General features: G+C 37.0%; 1 protein-coding gene across 1 annotated transcript in view; it reads right to left on the bottom strand.

The window, feature by feature from the left end:
* Window positions 1-22098, bottom strand: part of LOC114657174 (mucin-19-like) — a 125867-nt gene that overhangs the window by 28887 nt on the left and 74882 nt on the right. Inside the window, exons 33-43 of the mRNA XM_051928712.1 lie at window positions 13691-13735; window positions 11608-11649; window positions 11410-11439; window positions 11224-11268; window positions 9141-9182; window positions 8943-8972; window positions 8757-8801; window positions 6674-6715; window positions 6476-6505; window positions 6290-6334; window positions 1733-1768 (exon numbers count right to left, since the gene is read on the bottom strand). Coding sequence (XP_051784672.1) covers window positions 1733-1768; window positions 6290-6334; window positions 6476-6505; window positions 6674-6715; window positions 8757-8801; window positions 8943-8972; window positions 9141-9182; window positions 11224-11268; window positions 11410-11439; window positions 11608-11649; window positions 13691-13735 — 432 coding nt within the window. The remainder of the gene's footprint in view (window positions 1-1732; window positions 1769-6289; window positions 6335-6475; window positions 6506-6673; window positions 6716-8756; window positions 8802-8942; window positions 8973-9140; window positions 9183-11223; window positions 11269-11409; window positions 11440-11607; window positions 11650-13690; window positions 13736-22098) is intronic.

Here is a 22098-nt window from a genome sequence, read left to right as displayed (position 1 = left end):
GAAGCAGCTGCACAAAAGATAGCAACGTAAAGATAATCTTTCAGCATTTTTAGACGAGCGTCCGTATCGTCTAGGTGTGCAAACAGCCCCCCTGCTCAATCCCCCTACGTCAGGATCAAAGAAAGTCAGCGCAAGAAGGAGAGAAAAGTAGGCTGGGTAGCTTCTCAGCCATCTGCCAATAGCGTCCCTTGTATGAAATCAACTGGGCAAACCAACTGAGGAAGCATGCACCAGAAATTAAAAGACCCATTGTCTGCAGAAATCCGCGAACCAGCAAAAAATCCGCGATATATATTTAAATATGCTTACATATAAAATCCGCGATGGAGTGAAGCTGCGAAAGGCGAAGCGCGATATAGCGAGGGATTACTGTAGTACCTTTTCCATTCTTAAACTGCTACTCTGTTTATATATTCAGAAAAAAGGGGGTCTTGCTAGGCTAAGTAGGCTCAATACTCTATATTTCTTTAGAAAACATAACATGCACTTTCACTCTTATTCAGATGACCCTTTTCCAGAAAAAAGAACATTTCTCTTATATACAGCATGTAATTAATTGTAAAAGTAAATTAAGAGAGTGGATGGATGGCAGCTAAATGTCTTTGAATACAGAAAAAAGAGAAATGTTATGTACTGGGGAAAAGGATGTAGACCACCAGAATATTTTGTCACTTTTTAACTCATTAGAAATAAACATTACTTTTACAGAATTGTCATCAGTCGGACTTTTAAAACACACATTACAGTACTATCTAAAATACGTTTTTCCAGCTTTAAACTGGAAAACTGAAATGGTTTGTAAATATTACTTTACCCTTTAAATAAGACTGACTACTGCAACACATTATTTATAGTATTTCCAAACTGATTTATATGGAGTTTTATGTTAATTCTATATGTCACTTCAGAAATTATTAATAGAACAGAGTATGACCACATAATTCTTCTCATCTTTACATTGGACTTCATTTAGGCTAAGGGCAGATTTCGAAATGTTTCTTAATGCAAGAATTCCCAAAGCCTGCAAACTTTTTTGTTCTCCCTGAAAAGCCTCCTTTCCCCAAATGCACGAGAGGAAAATCTTATGTCCTTATCAGCGCAGTACTGTTTTTCCAGGGCCACGGAGAAGGAGCTGGGAAGCTCAACCCTGTCGGGACCCGTGGCCACTACCAGGGGGTGCCTGGATGGTCCTGAAGCCCTGGAGGACAGCACTTTCGCCACACCAGGAAGTACTGCCAAACCAGGAAGCAGGTACACCCAGAGTGCTTCCGGGTGCCCATGCAGCACTTCGCCACACCAGGATGTCCTGCAAGGAGATCATCGGGAGCACCTGGAGCACATCTGGGTGTGTTATAAAAGGAGCCGCCTCACTCCATTCGGAGAGCAGGAGTTGGGTGGAAGAGGACGGAGCTTGCGAGAGAGGAGTGGAGGCGTCTGAAGGAATAAAGACTGAGTAGCTTGTGGTTTGTGCATGGTATTGTGTGTTGTTGTGTCACAAAATAAACGGTGCATGCTTTTCGGATATCTGGAGTCTGTGTCTGTCTATTGCCGGGCTGGTCTTTCACACTGGGAACACAAGAATGGCAGTTATAATGGAAAACACTTGTATGAAGTGTAAGCCATCACAAGTTTAATTTTAATAATGATAAAAATAATAATAGCAAAAAAACCAAATAACAGTAAAGCATTTCTTTAGGAATTCAGAAAAAACAAATTGACAAACTGAACATACCAGTTGATGCCGTTGACTCAGTTGAACGGGTTGATACTACAAAAAATATATAAAAAATGTGAGACATTGTCGATAAATCTCGAGAAAAACATTTTTCCATTGAAAGTGCTCAAAGTAATATTCTGCTATGCAACATTTCTTTCTTTTTTTAATTTTATTGATTTTATTGTAATCATTCCATACAAATAGATCAATTTTTACAAAAAATAGAATTGAAAACAAATCAACCCCGACCCTGAGAAAGACAGCATGGCCAACGGAATAAGATTTAAAGCTAGTAAAAATAAATAAGTTTAATAGGCGGATAAAGGTAAATGGAGAAGAAAAAGAAATGGGAAGAGAATCTACTTCCTCAGTGCTTTAAGAGCTTATTCTAAAATATTATTGATTAGATCCTGCCAGTTTTTGAAAAGGTTCTGCACAGGTCCTCTAAGTCAGAATTTGATTTTTTCCAATTTCAAATAATATAAAACATCAGTTACCCACTGACTTAAAAGAGGAGAGTTAGTATTCTTGCAGTTTAGCAAAATAATTCTGCATGCCAATAGTGTAGTGAAGGCAATCACAGTTTGTTTGTTATTCTCCACTTTAAGCCCATCTGGAAGAACACCAAACACAGCTGTTAGTGGATTAGGAGGGATTGTGACACCAAGGCTGTCTGAAAGGCACTCAAAAAGTTTTGTCCAGAATGATGTTAATTTGGTGCAGGCCCAAACCATGTGACCCAGTGAGGCTGGAACTTGATTGCAACGTTCGCAGGTTGGATCTTGCCCTGGAAACATTTTGGACAGTTTTAAACGAGACAGATGTGCTCGATATATAATTTTGAGTTGAATAATTGTATGCTTTGCGCACATGGAGCTCGAGTGAATTCTCTCCATTGCTACCTTCCACTCCTTTTCTGATATTTTGAGTGAGAGATCCTTTTTCCACTGTCCACTTGGACCTTTGAAAGGGATGGACTGTAAAATAATTTTATATATTGCAGAAATGCTGTCTGAGTCCTTGAAACTGAGCAATATTTTTTCCAGCATACAGGAAGGTGGGAGATGGGGAAAATCGGGCATGTTCCGTTTAACAAAGTTTGTAATTCGAAGATAGTGAAAGAAATGTGTTGCTGGAAAGTTAAATTGGGAATGTAATTGTTCATAGGATGAAAAGATGTTGTCTATATAAAGATCTCTAAGCAATTTAATCCCAAATATTTTCCAGATATTAAAAACTGCATATGTTTGCGAGAGCTGAAAAAGGTGGTTCTCATGCAGAGGTGCCACAGATAAAAGATTCTCCATCTTAAAATGCTTTCTACATTGGTTCCATATTCTGAGTGAGTGAAGCACAATTGGGTTATTAGTATATCGGGGATAACTTGCATTTATTGCGGCACAAAGCAGGGAATATAAAGAAGAACTGTAGGATTTTTTTTCTATTGCGGACTAAGCAATAGTATGTATGTATGTTCATCTATTTGTGTCCAAGTTTTATAGCTTGTATGTTTGCTGCCCAGTAATAAAACTGAAAGTTACGTAGAGCCATGCCACCTTCTGCCTTAGGTCTTTGTAGGGTCGCTCTTTGGATACGTGGATGTTTTAAGTTCCAAATAAATGAGGTATGGTTGAATCTAATTGCTTAAAGAATGATTTATTGAAGTATATTGGAATGTTCTGAAATAAAAAGGGAAGCTTAGGAAGGATATTCATCTTAACAATGTTAATTCTTCCAGCTTGAGTGAGATGAAGGGTTGACCATCTATGCAGGTCTTACTTAATTTTTTCCATACAGACGGCGAAATTTTGTTGATAAAGAGCTTATTGTTTACATGTGATATTTGCCCCTAGGTATTTAAACTGATCTGCAATAATAAAAGGGAAGGTATCCAACCTAACATTTTATGCTTGAGAATTCACTGGAAAGATCACACTTTTATTCAAATTAATTCTGAAACCACAGATCTTTTGAAATTCTGTAAGTGCTGTTAAGACTGCAGGCACAGTATTTTGTGGGTCTGATATATACAGTACCATGTCATCTGCATATAGATGAAAGTCATTCTCTGATAATCCCCTTTATCTGATAAGAATTTCGACAGTGAACTGCCAGTGGTTCAATGGTGATTGCAAATAGCAGTGGTGACAAGGGGCATCCTGGTCTGGTACCACATTCTAGTTTAAAGTAGTCTGAACAAATGCTTTCCTGCTTTCCCACCCTGAAGTGACTTTATAGCATCTAGTAATTCTGATAGCACCAGAGGTTTATCCAGTTCCTCTGCACTAAAAGTATCAATTTTGGTAACTGTAATGTATTCAGAAATGTATTAGATTGTGTGTTGAGTTCTTTGAATTTGTAGAATTTAAGGAATTATAGTAGTCTCTAAATGTGTGCATTATATTTTTATGGTCAATGATTTTATCCCCGTTTGTGTTGGTGATTGCTGGGATTGCATTACGGACGTCTTGTGGATTTGTTGAGCTAAGAGCTTATTAGCTTTCTCTCCATGTTCATAGTAATGATGTCTTGATTTAAAAATGAGTTGTTCAGTTTCTTTGGTTGTTAAGAGGTTGAGCTCTGAATGTAGAGCCTGGCTCCGTGATTCAGGCCTTTAACATTCCAGCTCACAAAGTTAACTGTCCCATCATAAAGACATTGATTCTGAATTTTTTAATGTCATTTTGTAGTCTTAACTGAAAGTGAGACAGCTGTAACCCTAATTTCCAACTTTCCCATTGCCATGAAGCCTATTGTTACATTGAAAGTTATAATTATAAGGATTAAAAGGATAGATTAAATAGCTTGCTCTCTTTCTCTCCCCCCCTTATCCCCCATCTCCCCATTTTGCCTCTCCATGTGAGGCTGGACCCCACTTCACAAAGTCCCAGTCCTTTGACATACCTAGGGACAGAGCACGTCCAAAACAAAACAAGCCCTCCCAGCAGCGGCGTTTGAGGATTACAAAGTAGAGATATCTATTGCCGATAAAGTCTAAATACTATAAGCATAAAATATAATCTTCAACAGTCTTGAAATATTAAGACAGTAAACCCAGGGAATGGTGTTAAAAAATGGCCTTGGATAAGCATAATACAATAATAACAATAACAATAAACCAAGGGTATGACGTTAAACAGTCTCCTTTAGAATAGTAAAAAAAAAAAACAAAACTACTTTAATTTCTTCCACACATATGCATATAATTGTAATTAAAACATAAACAAAAAGTGTCAGAGAAGACCCGTATCGTTGCAAGCAGATAAGACAGCAGGAAATATCTTCTTGCCATTCCATGACAGGATGCAACTCACTATCATATTTCAAAAAAGTGTCGGGATTAACTTTCTTAATTCCTTTTCTGCTTCCTCTGTGGAGGAGAAGATGTAGTATTTGTCTTGAATATCCACTTTCAGTTTGGCAAGATAAAAGAGGCTGTATCTGATATCGGCTTTCCGTAACCGCTGTTTAATGTTGTAAAAAACTGCACGATCAACAGCTGTTGAGGGTGAGACATCAGGGAAAATACGAATGTGGTTATTTTCAAATATAAACTCTTGTTTGAGTCTGAGAAGTGCCATTACATTAAGTTTAAATTGTAATCTCTTGAAGCGGACATTAGAGTACTAGGTTTAGAGGTATTTGATTTGATTCTCTCCAATTATTTTTGAGAATAGTTTAGCTATGAGTCTCACTGGGTTTGGACTTTCACGATTCTCAGGTACACCTTTGACTCTAATATTATTCCATCTACATCCATCTCCCAGAGGCGCTAGTCTGTCTCTGAGTTTTTTACATTCAGAATTCGCAGCTGTAGCTATTCCATCAGCGATACAAGCCAAATGTTCCGCTGTGTCAATTCGAAATGTGAATGTCTCCTTAACGTCTTCCAGCTGATCGGCAACTTCTCTCAGTTTAGATGCATTTTCCTGAATGTGTTCCTCAATTGTTCACCGCATACCTTTAAAAGCTACATCAAAACGATTATATATATGATTTTCCAAGTCTTTACTATCCTGCCGCAGCTATTGCTGCTGCGCCTGGAGCTTCAGCTGCAGCTTCTCGTTAGTTTTCAGCAAGCAATTTATTTCTTTCATCATATTTTTCTGAATGTCTTTCTTGAGCTCATTTATGGCGGTGGCAGAGGCCACTATGCAACATTTCTATTTATGGCTGTTTACTTTAAAAACAGATTTTATTTGGTGGTGATGTTGATCGGAAAGAAAAAAAAATCACCACAACTACTACTACTAGTACTACTACTACTACTACTACTACTACTACTACTACTACTACTAATAATAATAATAATAATAATAACGTCAGATTCTTCAAAAAAATCTGAGGATAAACATTTCTCAATTCAATTTCTCAGGATGCCTGTTTAGAAAATAGTGGATATCACAATAACTTTCTTAAGACACAAAAATAAAAAAAACATGGCTAAATCTTTTACTGTATACTGTATTCCAGTACAACTGTCATTTCAATAATGATACAAATAATAACAAAAGAAAACACATAAAGTCCTTTAAGAATCCTGAAATAACAAACTGGAAAAACAGAACATACCTGCTGATGTGGTGGTTGACACAGTTGAAGGGGTTGTCGTTGATGCTACAAAAAATACATAAAAATGTCAAACATTACCATTAAATCTAAAGAAAAACATTTGTCAGTTCAGAGTCCTCAAAGTAATATTTCTTCTGGTATGGAAAATTTCTATTTATGACACTTTACATTAACAACAGAATTTACCTGGTGATGCTGTTGATTCGGTAGGTGTTACTACGGAAAAAAAAAGAAGAAGAAGAAGAAGAACAATGATAATTATGTCATAATCTTCCCAAGAAATCTGAGGAAAAACATTTTTCAATTCAGAGTGCTGAAAATAATATTTCTTCTGTTATGGAACATCTCACTCTTTATGGCTGTTCACTTTAAAACTGAATTTACCTGGTGCTGTTGTTGTTGTCACTGAAACAGGTGAGGTCGTTACTGCAAAAAACATAATAATAATGTGAAACGTTGCCATTGAACCTGAAGCAAAACTTTCATCCTTTCAGAGTTTTTGAAAGTCCTTTATTTCTGGTATGGAACATCTATCTTTACTGCTCTGCAAAGACTTTCACACAACTCCCTATGCCATGTTAAAAGGAAATGACCCTGAAATCCTGAAGTACGAGTGTATTTCAGAAAATAGTGGATATCACAATGACTATCTTAAGACACAAAAAAATAAAAAATAAAAAAAACATGGCTAAATCTTTTACTGTATACTGTATTTAAATAGATATTTAGAATTTAATAGCAAGAAGAATTGCCATATCTGGTCGAATGCAACCCTGAAAATAAATTACACTCTTTATTCTATATGAGATTGCTGTCATGAAAAAAAATCCCTTTTCCATTGAAAAATAAAATCAGCCTAGATACATACGTTTTTATCTGACAAACCATAAAATGAAGCTAAATTCTCTCTTTTACAGCCTGTAATACCTTCTTTGTTCTTGGATACCCAGAGAAAGAAACTCTGCACTTGTTCGATAATGTTTAAGGAATGTTGATCAACTGAGGAATATCAACTAATTCTGATCATTTTTAAGTTACACAAGGAAAGGGATAAATCCCTCTGATGGGTAAATCGTTGACGTAAAAGACAAGTAGTCAAAAGCATTAAAGATGGTAAATGCTGTTCTGAAATATTTGGACAAACTAGTGTATTATAGTTTTCAATTTTGTAGTTCTTCAATCTTAAACAAACAAAAAAAAACTTTACACTTAAGCATTTTGGAAAGTTACATTTCAAAAAGTTCACAAAACACATGTTGAACACTGCGACACGCTGAATTGTTCTGCTTTTCTTAAGACTGAAGTCTCTGAAAAGGTCTTGCGCTCGTAATGTAGGACATTGCTATCTGATATTTCCAAGAGCTGAAGAAACCTTTTAATATCAAAACTGGAGCAACTGTGGTTTTTCAAAAGTAAAAAGAGACTCTACAATTCATATAATCCATATCACACTGTGTGGGATGGTGGGGTAGTGGAGGTGCACAACACATCCCTGCATCATTCACACCGACCTAGAAAACACCTCTGGGCAAGATACCAGACCATCGTAGAACCTACGCACACAGACTAAAACAGGGCCAGTTTTGAGTCCCCTGTATATCTAATCTGCACGTTTGTAGGAGTGTTGAAAGAATCGGGAACACCTGGAGAAGGACCAAATCAGAAATGGTGACATGGAGCAAACAGCACACAAATAACTACGGGGTGCGGAATTCACACTGAGGACGATAGTTTCATAAGGCCACAACACCAATGTGCATAAAAAACAATCTTTTGCAAAGCTATGAGACGTTCTGATTTAGCAAAACTCTAGGAATGAACTCACTATACTTCCAAGAGAAATTTGAATTTGCCAATTTCATTATTGGGTACCTAGTAATTCATTGAAAAGAGCATCGCTTCAAGATGATAGTTGTACTGATTTCCCAAAATAATAAAGAACAGATAAAGATGGTGGCCACTGTCAAGAACATTACTTTGATGGACTCATTTAAAAGGAAATGGCAGAACATTTGTTGTTTGTTGTCGAAGGGTGCATCAGAAGGATCTTCGTGATAAAAAGAGGTCGTATAGTAATGACAGAGATTTGTAACTTAAAATGATGGTGCCTCTATAAACTCAAGCCCTTTAAGGAAATTTAGTTAAATTGATTGGTTGCAGGACTACTTTGTCACTCTAAGACATCCTTTAATTTATGTCATTTTAAGGTGTGCTTAATATCGTGAGGTGACCTTACATAATACGGCCACCTTCACGTTACGCGTCACGAGTTGTACAAATCTGGAGTCAGGTGACAAGCACTTTGTAACCGGCTGGGCACACAATAATGGCAGTCATAGGGGGAAAAAGTAGCATGAAACGGAAGCCATTACAACTTTCATTTTAATAATGATAAAAATAATAACAAAAGAAAACACATAAAGTCCTTTAGGAATCCTGAAATAACAAATTGGAAAACAGAACATACCTGCTGATGTGGTGGTTGACCCAGTTGAAGGGGTTGTCGTTGATGCTACAAAAAATACATAAAAATGTCAAACATTACCATTAAATCTAAAGAAAAACATTTGTCAGTTCAGAGTCCTCAAAGTAATATTTCTTCTGGTATGGAAAATTTCTATTTATGACACTTTACATTAACAACAGAATTTACCTGGTGATGCTGTTGATTCGGTAGGTGTTACTACGGAAAAAAAAAGAAGAAGAAGAAGAAGAACAATGATAATTATGTCATAATCTTCCCAAGAAATCTGAGGAAAAACATTTTTCAATTCAGAGTGCTGAAAATAATATTTCTTCTGTTATGGAACATCTCACTCTTTATGGCTGTTCACTTTAAAACTGAATTTACCTGGTGCTGTTGTTGTTGTCACTGAAACAGGTGAGGTCGTTACTGCAAAAAACATAATAATAATGTGAAACGTTGCCATTGAACCTGAAGCAAAACTTTCATCCTTTCAGAGTTTTTGAAAGTCCTTTATTTCTGGTATGGAACATCTATCTTTACTGCTCTGCAAAGACTTTCACACAACTCCCTATGCCATGTTAAAAGGAAATGACCCTGAAATCCTGAAGTACGAGTGTATTTCAGAAAATAGTGGATATCACAATGACTATCTTAAGACACAAAAAAATAAAAAATAAAAAAAACATGGCTAAATCTTTTACTGTATACTGTATTTAAATAGATATTTAGAATTTAATAGCAAGAAGAATTGCCATATCTGGTCGAATGCAACCCTGAAAATAAATTACACTCTTTATTCTATATGAGATTGCTGTCATGAAAAAAAATCCCTTTTCCATTGAAAAATAAAATCAGCCTAGATACATACGTTTTTATCTGACAAACCATAAAATGAAGCTAAATTCTCTCTTTTACAGCCTGTAATACCTTCTTTGTTCTTGGATACCCAGAGAAAGAAACTCTGCACTTGTTCGATAATGTTTAAGGAATGTTGATCAACTGAGGAATATCAACTAATTCTGATCATTTTTAAGTTACACAAGGAAAGGGATAAATCCCTCTGATGGGTAAATCGTTGACGTAAAAGACAAGTAGTCAAAAGCATTAAAGATGGTAAATGCTGTTCTGAAATATTTGGACAAACTAGTGTATTATAGTTTTCAATTTTGTAGTTCTTCAATCTTAAACAAACAAAAAAAAACTTTACACTTAAGCATTTTGGAAAGTTACATTTCAAAAAGTTCACAAAACACATGTTGAACACTGCGACACGCTGAATTGTTCTGCTTTTCTTAAGACTGAAGTCTCTGAAAAGGTCTTGCGCTCGTAATGTAGGACATTGCTATCTGATATTTCCAAGAGCTGAAGAAACCTTTTAATATCAAAACTGGAGCAACTGTGGTTTTTCAAAAGTAAAAAGAGACTCTACAATTCATATAATCCATATCACACTGTGTGGGATGGTGGGGTAGTGGAGGTGCACAACACATCCCTGCATCATTCACACCGACCTAGAAAACACCTCTGGGCAAGATACCAGACCATCGTAGAACCTACGCACACAGACTAAAACAGGGCCAGTTTTGAGTCCCCTGTATATCTAATCTGCACGTTTGTAGGAGTGTTGAAAGAATCGGGAACACCTGGAGAAGGACCAAATCAGAAATGGTGACATGGAGCAAACAGCACACAAATAACTACGGGGTGCGGAATTCACACTGAGGACGATAGTTTCATAAGGCCACAACACCAATGTGCATAAAAAACAATCTTTTGCAAAGCTATGAGACGTTCTGATTTAGCAAAACTCTAGGAATGAACTCACTATACTTCCAAGAGAAATTTGAATTTGCCAATTTCATTATTGGGTACCTAGTAATTCATTGAAAAGAGCATCGCTTCAAGATGATAGTTGTACTGATTTCCCAAAATAATTAAGAACAGATAAAGATGGTGGCCACTGTCAAGAACATTACTTTGATGGACTCATTTAAAAGGAAATGGCAGAACATTTGTTGTTTGTTGTCGAAGGGTGCATCAGAAGGATCTTCGTGATAAAAAGAGGTCGTATAGTAATGACAGAGATTTGTAACTTAAAATGATGGTGCCTCTATAAACTCAAGCCCTTTAAGGAAATTTAGTTAAATTGATTGGTTGCAGGACTACTTTGTCACTCTAAGACATCCTTTAATTTATGTCATTTTAAGGTGTGCTTAATATCGTGAGGTGACCTTACATAATACGGCCACCTTCACGTTACGCGTCACGAGTTGTACAAATCTGGAGTCAGGTGACAAGCACTTTGTAACCGGCTGGGCACACAATAATGGCAGTCATAGGGGGAAAAAGTAGCATGAAACGGAAGCCATTACAACTTTCATTTTAATAATGATAAAAATAATAACAAAAGAAAACACATAAAGTCCTTTAGGAATCCTGAAATAACAAATTGGAAAACAGAACATACCTGCTGATGTGGTGGTTGACCCAGTTGAAGGGGTTGTCGTTGATGCTACAAAAAATACATAAAAATGTCAAACATTACCATTAAATCTAAAGAAAAACATTTGTCAGTTCAGAGTCCTCAAAGTAATATTTCTTCTGGTATGGAAAATTTCTATTTATGACACTTTACATTAACAACAGAATTTACCTGGTGATGCTGTTGATTCGGTAGGTGTTACTACGGAAAAAAAAAGAAGAAGAAGAAGAAGAACAATGATAATTATGTCATAATCTTCCCAAGAAATCTGAGGAAAAACATTTTTCAATTCAGAGTGCTGAAAATAATATTTCTTCTGTTATGGAACATCTCACTCTTTATGGCTGTTCACTTTAAAACTGAATTTACCTGGTGCTGTTGTTGTTGTCACTGAAACAGGTGAGGTCGTTACTGCAAAAAACATAATAATAATGTGAAACGTTGCCATTGAACCTGAAGCAAAACTTTCATCCTTTCAGAGTTTTTGAAAGTCCTTTATTTCTGGTATGGAACATCTATCTTTACTGCTCTGCAAAGACTTTCACACAACTCCCTATGCCATGTTAAAAGGAAATGACCCTGAAATCCTGAAGTACGAGTGTATTTCAGAAAATAGTGGATATCACAATGACTATCTTAAGACACAAAAAAATAAAAAATAAAAAAAACATGGCTAAATCTTTTACTGTATACTGTATTTAAATAGATATTTAGAATTTAATAGCAAGAAGAATTGCCATATCTGGTCGAATGCAACCCTGAAAATAAATTACACTCTTTATTCTATATGAGATTGCTGTCATGAAAAAAAATCCCTTTTCCATTGAAAAATAAAATCAGCCTAGATACATACGTTTTTATCTGACAAACCATAAAATGAAGCTAAATTCTCTCTTTTACAGCCTGTAATACCTTCTTTGTTCTTGGATACCCAGAGAAAGAAACTCTGCACTTGTTCGATAATGTTTAAGGAATGTTGATCAACTGAGGAATATCAACTAATTCTGATCATTTTTAAGTTACACAAGGAAAGGGATAAATCCCTCTGATGGGTAAATCGTTGACGTAAAAGACAAGTAGTCAAAAGCATTAAAGATGGTAAATGCTGTTCTGAAATATTTGGACAAACTAGTGTATTATAGTTTTCAATTTTGTAGTTCTTCAATCTTAAACAAACAAAAAAAAACTTTACACTTAAGCATTTTGGAAAGTTACATTTCAAAAAGTTCACAAAACACATGTTGAACACTGCGACACGCTGAATTGTTCTGCTTTTCTTAAGACTGAAGTCTCTGAAAAGGTCTTGCGCTCGTAATGTAGGACATTGCTATCTGATATTTCCAAGAGCTGAAGAAACCTTTTAATATCAAAACTGGAGCAACTGTGGTTTTTCAAAAGTAAAAAGAGACTCTACAATTCATATAATCCATATCACACTGTGTGGGATGGTGGGGTAGTGGAGGTGCACAACACATCCCTGCATCATTCACACCGACCTAGAAAACACCTCTGGGCAAGATACCAGACCATCGTAGAACCTACGCACACAGACTAAAACAGGGCCAGTTTTGAGTCCCCTGTATATCTAATCTGCACGTTTGTAGGAGTGTTGAAAGAATCGGGAACACCTGGAGAAGGACCAAATCAGAAATGGTGACATGGAGCAAACAGCACACAAATAACTACGGGGTGCGGAATTCACACTGAGGACGATAGTTTCATAAGGCCACAACACCAATGTGCATAAAAAACAATCTTTTGCAAAGCTATGAGACGTTCTGATTTAGCAAAACTCTAGGAATGAACTCACTATACTTCCAAGAGAAATTTGAATTTGCCAATTTCATTATTGGGTACCTAGTAATTCATTGAAAAGAGCATCGCTTCAAGATGATAGTTGTACTGATTTCCCAAAATAATTAAGAACAGATAAAGATGGTGGCCACTGTCAAGAACATTACTTTGATGGACTCATTTAAAAGGAAATGGCAGAACATTTGTTGTTTGTTGTCGAAGGGTGCATCAGAAGGATCTTCGTGATAAAAAGAGGTCGTATAGTAATGACAGAGATTTGTAACTTAAAATGATGGTGCCTCTATAAACTCAAGCCCTTTAAGGAAATTTAGTTAAATTGATTGGTTGCAGGACTACTTTGTCACTCTAAGACATCCTTTAATTTATGTCATTTTAAGGTGTGCTTAATATCGTGAGGTGACCTTACATAATACGGCCACCTTCACGTTACGCGTCACGAGTTGTACAAATCTGGAGTCAGGTGACAAGCACTTTGTAACCGGCTGGGCACACAATAATGGCAGTCATAGGGGGAAAAAGTAGCATGAAACGGAAGCCATTACAACTTTCATTTTAATAATGATAAAAATAATAACAAAAGAAAACACATAAAGTCCTTTAGGAATCCTGAAATAACAAATTGGAAAACAGAACATACCTGCTGATGTGGTGGTTGACCCAGTTGAAGGGGTTGTCGTTGATGCTACAAAAAATACATAAAAATGTCAAACATTACCATTAAATCTAAAGAAAAACATTTGTCAGTTCAGAGTCCTCAAAGTAATATTTCTTCTGGTATGGAACATTTCTATTTATGACACTTTACATTAACAACAGAATTTACCTGGTAATGTTGCTGATCCAGTTGTAATCGGTGTTAATATAATAGCAAAATGATAATAATAATACAAATAATGTCAGAAAATGCCAAGAAGTCTGGAGCATTACTCGTGATGGTTATTTGCTCTAAAAATAGAATTTATCTGGTGTTTTCATTGTCTGTGAGATAGATGTTGGTGGTTGCAATAAAAAAAATATAATAATGTTTCAAGTTGCCATTAAACACTATGTGAAACAGTTCATCGTTTCAGAATGTTTGAAAGAATATTTCTTCTGGTATGAAATATTTATCCTTACTGATCTGCAACACACCTTTCGTACAAATCCGTGTGCCATATTAAAACAATTTGACACTGCACTCCTTAATTATTGTTGTATTTCAGAAATTTGTAAATATCACAATGACTTTGTTAACACACAAGAAAACATTGGATACATTTTTCATTGTATTGTAGAATTTAATTGCAAGAAGTGTTTCAATATTTATTCAAGTATAACCCTAAAAGTACTGTAAATTACACACTATTCTCTATGAAAATAGGATATGGGAAATGAAAAAAATCCTTTTTTTATCAAAAAATAAAGTCATTTTAGATAAATTTTTATGTAACACTTGATAAAATAATGCTAACTTGTCTGGTTTACAACGTGTAATTCCTTCGTCATTCCTGTATACCCATAGAGAGAAACTGTGAACTTGTTCGATAATGTTTAACTAATCTTGATGAAGAGAGGATTGTCAATTAATTCTGATTATTTTTAAGTTACACAAGTAATAGACGAAATCACTCTGAAGGGTTGAATACTGCTAGAGAAATACAAGTAGTCAAAGCTTTAAAGACTGCAAATGTTGTTCTCTAAAGTTTGGAGAAGCCTACATGCTGCCTAGTTTTCTATCCGAGAAATCAAAATGATTCAAGCATTTTTAAAGATGCGAGGGGTTCCTTTTGCTGCAATGCTTTTCACTAACAGCATCTATATGATGGAGAAAAGAAATCAATTTGAAGGACTGGTTTTACTCGGGCTCAGGTACTAATTCATTTTGAGAATGTCATACGAATGATGAAGATTTCACTTCTTTTAGCTTCTTTTAGGATGACAGATTCATATGGCCAGAACACCTTGTGCATAAAAAAATTATTTGTAAAGCTTTGAGATGTTCTGATTTAACACTTCCAATAGACAAAGACAAGAGAAATTTAAATTTGCAATTTTTTTATTGGGTACCCTACTAATTTATTGAAAAAAACATGTTTTGATGATAATGTTTTTACTGCTTTAATTAAACATTAAAGATAAGATAAAGATAATCGCACTGTCAAGAATATTTTAGTAAACTTCTTACGGACTCATTTTAAAGAGAATGACAAGAATATTTGTCGTTTGTTCTTGAGGGGTGTATCAGGATGATCAAATGATAGACATCACTATTTTCACTTTTCATGAAATCTCTTTTTACAGTTTCTCATTGTGTTCATTTTTTTCTTTAATAATACTTTAATTTTATATTGTAAGATTGAGAATATTTATTTTAAAAAAGATAATATCTTTGTATTTTATAGTGATGGACAAAATCTGTTAAAGAACAAAAAATGTTACTAAATCAATTTTGGTATTGTACAAGAAAATATCGATAAATCCAATATATACACTGTACAGTTGAGGTTAATGTATGTTAATTCATGTAAGTTGTTGTATCTCAATAACAACAAATGTCATACGTAATAGAACACTCTAGATGAGAACAGGCCATTCAGCCCAACAAAGCTCGCCAGTCCTATCCACTTATTTCTTCCAAAAAAATATGAGAATTAACAGTGGGCTTTTTTGTGGACCTTGAAGGACTGATGAAACATAATACTTTGCGAATGAAGTGGCAGTTGAGAAAAAAATTATTTGAGTACAGCTATGTAGAAATGCTGGTGCAGTATTTAATTCTGTGTGCACACAATAACACATACTAAATCGCATACAAACATGACTCTCTTTTATCTCATGGTTATTTCATTTTCTTGAGTCACAAGAGTACTTTATAGACATAGGTACTGTATTTGGAAAATGTTTTGTTTTTTTTTTGCTTTGATATATATGTGATATGTAAACACACCAGGCACAAAGAGAGAGGTTAGGAGCTGCTCACTCTCTTGTGCTGATACAGCACATTGCCGCACCCACCACATGACAAACCAACTCATGATCCAAGATTAGGGCCCGAATACAGACATGCAATGGGTGACACCTCAGCACCACATTAGTTCAGATGGAGTGGAACAGTGTGAGATTTTTTTATGGTGGCTGGAGTTCTGCCACCAATACCCAGGTTTTTCCCTGCAGGTTGGAGGGCCTACATGTAGTGCTGGACGCAGATTAATGTCATGTCCAGGACGGAGCAATTGCAGGTTAAGGGCCTTGCTCAAGGGCCCAACGAAGTAGAGTCACTTTTTGCATTTACAAGAAAATCAGGGTTTTTTTGAGAAAGGTGTGATTTTCTTTTATGACATGTGTACATAATTTCTTGTACATTAGTCCCAGAAACAGTAGGTGTCCACATTTGTGCTTATTTATACATGTCATACAGGTTTATTGAATTATGATGTTATGTTTACTCCTTATTACTTTTCACAACTTTAATTCATCCCACAAGAGGACTGAAATGTTACCTTTTAATGAAAGTATAGCCAATCGACTGTTCCTCAATTGACCTATAATGCCTTTTTTATATATTAACCAAGTAGGACATTATGCCTGCTCAAGGGTTTTTGGGAAAGCATTTGTATTGTAAAGTTGCTGTTTAGTCTCTAAGATGGATTGTTTTGGGAAACCTACCCCTGATCTGTATACTGGTAGCAAATGATTCACTGCACCTCCTGAATGAAATCACATATACTTTTTTCAAATTTTTTTATTTGGTACTTCATTTCTTTTAATGGATAGCTTTTGAAAGACATCATTTGTATTGCTTTTGTAAATACAGAGTTTTTCCTGCCTTGCTCCCTAAGCTTGCCAGAATAAGTTCTGGCCTAACTGCTGTCCTGCTCAAGATTACGCAGGCTTAGAAAATATTGCGGTATATTAAATATCACAAGCAGGGCTGAGAATATGTGCTTAAATCAATTTAATTACCTTTAAATTGTTGCGATTTCACTAAGCTGTGCACTCTATGTTGTTCACCCAGTCTGAATTGCAAAATAAATGAAGGGGAAAGGAAAATTTATGTATGTATCCAAAATATTAGTATTGAAATAAGGATGTAAAATAAATAAATAACCTATAGAAAAGGAAGTAGCACTAAAACAAAACTAAAACATTGAACTTGTACATGAAGAAAATAAAGAAACATGACATTCAGTGTAAAGAGAGCCTCTGTGAGGTGGAGTATGTGGGCATGTTAAGTGGCTCAGTAATACACGTAGAAAATAAGCAGCCTGGAGTTACAATGTGAGCGCACAACCTGAAAATTGAAGGAAAAGGGTTGGCTGTGATCTTTGCCAGATTAAAGCCATTTTAGGTATAGATCCAGATGTTATACATTGGAAACTGCATTTTCAGATGTAGAAGACGGAAGGTAATTTCACATGTGAAAACAAATAAATAGGATAACAAAATTATAGCATTGAAGAGTGGTGTGTAACAGCATGTGCTGTTATGTTGTATACATATATCTAGTCATGCTTCTTTGTTTACATTACTGTGTTCTTCTTTGGCAGGTAAAACCATGTCCTTGAGGCATTTGATTATTTTAAAAGCCTTTGTGTTTTCTGTCATGTGTACTAACTTTTGAGTTGTGGACATGTGAAGATGCTAAATGCATTGACATATCACACCCCTTATCCCCATACTTCAGAGACTTGGAGTGGGGTGGCTTTGTAGTGGGTTGTGTTCTGAGTGTCCAGTGGTGCACCAAAAATTCCAGATAAAGGTGCAAGACAAGCCCCTTACAAGACATGATAGTCTATTGTCACTTTGGTATATGACCTCCTTAGATTTTATGCACCAGTTATACTGCCTGCAAAGCTTGTCTTAGGAGACCTATGCAATGAGATATGTGGATGGGATGAAGAAATGGAAGTCAAGCACATTCAGAAATGGAAAAAATGAAAGGATGGCTTACAGTTATTAGTAAACAATGATATAAAAAGATGCATCAAACATGCATGCTTTGGAACCATAAAATCGACACAAATGCACCATTTTGCAAATGCCAGTGTAGATGGTTATGGCATCATCACATATTTTCACTTGACTAGCAAAGAAAGCAAAAAGCATTCTTCACTCTTAATGGTGAAATCAAGAGTGGCACCACTGAAGCATGCCACACTTCCACCTCAGTCAAGTACAAGAATATCCCGAAGAAATAATGACTTTAAAGAAAAATATCTGTGTTAAAAAGAACAGTCTTTAAACTGGACCTAATCATAGAAGATGGAATTCTGAGAGTCAGAAGTCAATCCTGGGTATGATGTTAAACTGCATCCGGCCCTGCAAGTGCTTCTTGTAGGGAAAACTAGGGGATTGATGGCAGGATTGGCATTCCAGCCTCCGTAAAAAAAACTTTACACAGCTCTGAAACTGCAGACGGAACTACTTTCTGCTCTCTGTGCGAATAGCTCTGCCTCACATTTTGAAAGGGAGGAATGAAAGCCCTTGGAAGCCTCATCTTAGGAAGAGTCAAAATCATTCCAGAGCCAATGAGGTCAGGCTTGTTGGGGATCAGAACTGATGTGGCGTTGCTCACTGCACGGCAGCACTTGGCGCGTGGAACATCTTGTCTCTCAGGCATGATGATCATCTTCCTCTGCTGTCGGAGTAGCTTGGTAAACTGTGCATTTTAGTGGCAGCATTCTCTGAGATACGCAGATCTGGGACTGGCATATCTCTGTATGTGGGGACACCTTTAAATGATCTGGTCGCTCTTATGGCTGTCATACTCAGGGAGTAGCTATTTCTGTGGTGGTTTGGCTCCTTCCAATGGTGTCTGCTGTCACTCCTTTCAACGAGCTTATTATGAGACTCAGATTAAGGCACTCTCTGGGAGTCTTGCTTGTTGTCTCAGTGTATGCTCCAACCACGGTGTGTGATGTCTTGGTGAGGGAGACATTCTTTTCTCAGCTTCACTTGTTGGTTGCAATGCAACCATGACGTGACACTCCATTGGTCATAGGTGACTTCAATGCAACCACTGGCACAAACAGGGCTGGCTATGAGGATTCTGTTGGTCCCCATGGGTCTGGCGACCGTAGTGAAAATGACTCCATGTTCCTTGACTTTGTAATAGGTCAGGGGCTGCGGATTACTTAATTGGACTTGGTACTCCAATACTGGTGGTGCGGTGAAGGATATTGATCACATGCTTGAGGGCAAACACTGGAGGCTCCTACAGAAGTGCAGGGTCTATAGAAGTGCCCAGTTTGTGAATTATGACTGCAGACTTGTTGTTGCTACTGTTGTTGATTCAGTTTAGGTCCAGTAGGCTTCCACCTACTAGACGAATGAGGCTGGACCTAACCAGACTCCAAGATCAGGCTGTTTCTAATGAGTTTGCACTCAGTTTATGTAAGGAATTGCAGACTTGGATGTGACTACAAATCCTAATGTGATGTGGAAGAAAGATTCTAAACTCAATATGCAACCAACAAAACACTTGGTGATTAAACTCTCCAAACAGTAATGTTTGAAATTGAATCAATCATTAACAACAGACCCCTTACAAAGGTATCAAATGACCAAAATCATTTAGAGGCACAGACACCTAATTTACTGCTATTGAAAACGCACAGGACTCTGGGGCTGACTTGTTTTGGAAAAGATGATTTAGAGTATTTGCCAGTACTTCCAAGAATGTCAAAAATGTTTTTTTTTTTTAATACCAGCACTCCATAATGCTTTGTGAGAACAGTGCCATCTAGAATTTTAACATCCAACCTTGATGGGACTGCCACCCTGGGTATATAATGCTAACCATTTGCATTACAGACACTGTGGAACGAATTATGTGTGCTTGTAGCGATGTGCAGGTTGATATTTGAGTTTCGTGTCAATATAAGAGAAGGAGGCACGTGCCCCATGCGTGCATAATAATTAGCCATGTGACGCGGGGAGAGTGAAAACAAGCCCTGAAGGAGCCCGACACCATAAAAAACAGAGGAGAGTCTATGAGATAATAATAATAATAACGAAAGATGTATTACTATTTACAAGATGTTTCTATTTTTTGGATAGAATAAAATTGCAAAGGATCATCACAGACAGTTCAGAATGCCTTCAGCGTGACTTCAAAATATAGAAGGAGCCAGCAGTTTCAATCATGTCTGCCTTTAAAAGACCTATATTTTTTGACCATGATTGACTATGATTTCGGCATTTCCACTTTGTTTTGACAAAATCTGTGATTTCATTTTTGATATCACAGAGGCACAATGGTGCGGTGGTTTGCCATTGCTGCCGCACAGCTCAGGTCACCTTTCTGGCCACAATAATCAGTCCAGTATAGTTGGTAGAAATTTTCCTAGCCCTCAAGAAAACTTTAAAGACTGCACCATTATAATCTAGTCAAATCATGTTCAGTTAGTCCTTCCCCATTGATTTTAATGCACTTCGCTAAGTTTGCTGAATATCACAAACATTTCTGTGATTTTGGTGAACACACAGTGAAGCAAGCTTGGCAATGCAGAAGTATAGAAAGAAGCAAAACAAGATACCTAATTTTTTCTTGGTATTTTTGTGTGAACTATTATGCTTTTAATCTTAATAAAATTTTTAAAAGAGAGATGCTTAGACTGTAGAATTATTTGGGCTTGTGTCACACTATTGCCAGAATCATTCTATGAAGTACGTTGAAACTGCAGAATGTGGAAATTAGACAAACACAGCTACACCATAGCTAACCTGCTAACCTGCTCAAAAAAATTAAAGGAACACTTTTTAATCCAAGTATAGCATCAAGTCAGTGAAAAGTCTGGGCTATTGATCTGGTCAGTTAAGTAGCAGAGGGGGCTGTTAATCAGTTTCAGTTGCTTTGGTGTTAATGACATTAACAACGGGTACACTAGAGGGGCAACAATGAGACAACCCCCAAACAGGAATGGTTTAACAGATGGAGGCCACTGAAATTTTTCCCTCCTCATCTTTTCTGTTTTTTCAGCAGTTTTGCATTTGGCTACGGTCAGTGTCACTACTGCTAGGATGAGGCAATACCTGGACCCTTCAGAGGTTGCACCGGTAGTCCATCTTCTCCAGGATGGCACATCAATATGTGTCATTGCCAGAAGGTTTGCTGTGTCTCCTAGAACAGTCTCAAGGGCATGGAGGAGATTCCAGGAGACAGGCAGTTACTCTAGGAGAGCTGGACAGGGCCATAGTAGGTCCTTAATCCATCGGCAGGACCGGTATCTGCTCCTTTGGGCAAGGAGGAACAGGATGAGCACTACCAGAGTCCTACAAAATGACCTCCAGCAGGCCACTGGTGTGAATGTCTCTGACCAAACAATCAGAAACAGGCTTCATGAGGGTTACCTGAGGGCCCGACAATGGGTGCTGTGCTTACTGCCCGGCACTGTGGAGCTAGATTTGCATTTCTCATAGAATAACAGAATTGGCAGGTCCACCACTGGTGCCCTGTGCTTTTCACAGATGAGAGCAGGTTTACCCTGAGTACATGTGACAGACGTGAAAGGGTTTGGAGAAGCTGTGGTCAACGTTATGCTGACTGTAACATCATTTAGCATGACCAGTTTGGTGGTGGGTCAGTGATGGTCTGGGGAGGCATATCCATGGAGGGATGCACAGACCTCTACGGGCTGGACAACGGCACCTTGACTGCCATTACGTATCGCTCGCCTGGCCTAAATCCAATAGAACACCTCTGGGACATTATGTTTTGGTCCATCCGACGCCACTAAGTTGTACCTCAAACTGTCCAGGAGCTCAGTGATGCCCTGGTTCAGATCTGGGAGGATATCCCCAGGACACCATCTGTCGTCTCTTTGGGAGCATGCCCCCAAGTGTGTCAGGCATGCATACAAGCACGTGGGAATCATACAAACTACTGAGTACAATTTTGAGTTGCTGCAATGACATTTCGGCAAAATGGACTAGCCTGCCGCATCATTTTTTCACTTTGATTTTTGGGGTGTCTTTGAATTCAGCCCTCTGTAGGTTGATATTTTTCATTTCCATCAAAAGATCTGGCATTCTTTCATTCCTGTCAGTATTGATATCCAACATGAT

Source organism: Erpetoichthys calabaricus, chromosome 1, assembly GCF_900747795.2.
Source record: "Erpetoichthys calabaricus chromosome 1, fErpCal1.3, whole genome shotgun sequence".
In the NCBI taxonomy this organism is placed as follows: Eukaryota; Metazoa; Chordata; class Cladistia; order Polypteriformes; family Polypteridae; genus Erpetoichthys; species Erpetoichthys calabaricus.
This window is presented reverse-complemented; position numbering and strand designations above follow the sequence as displayed.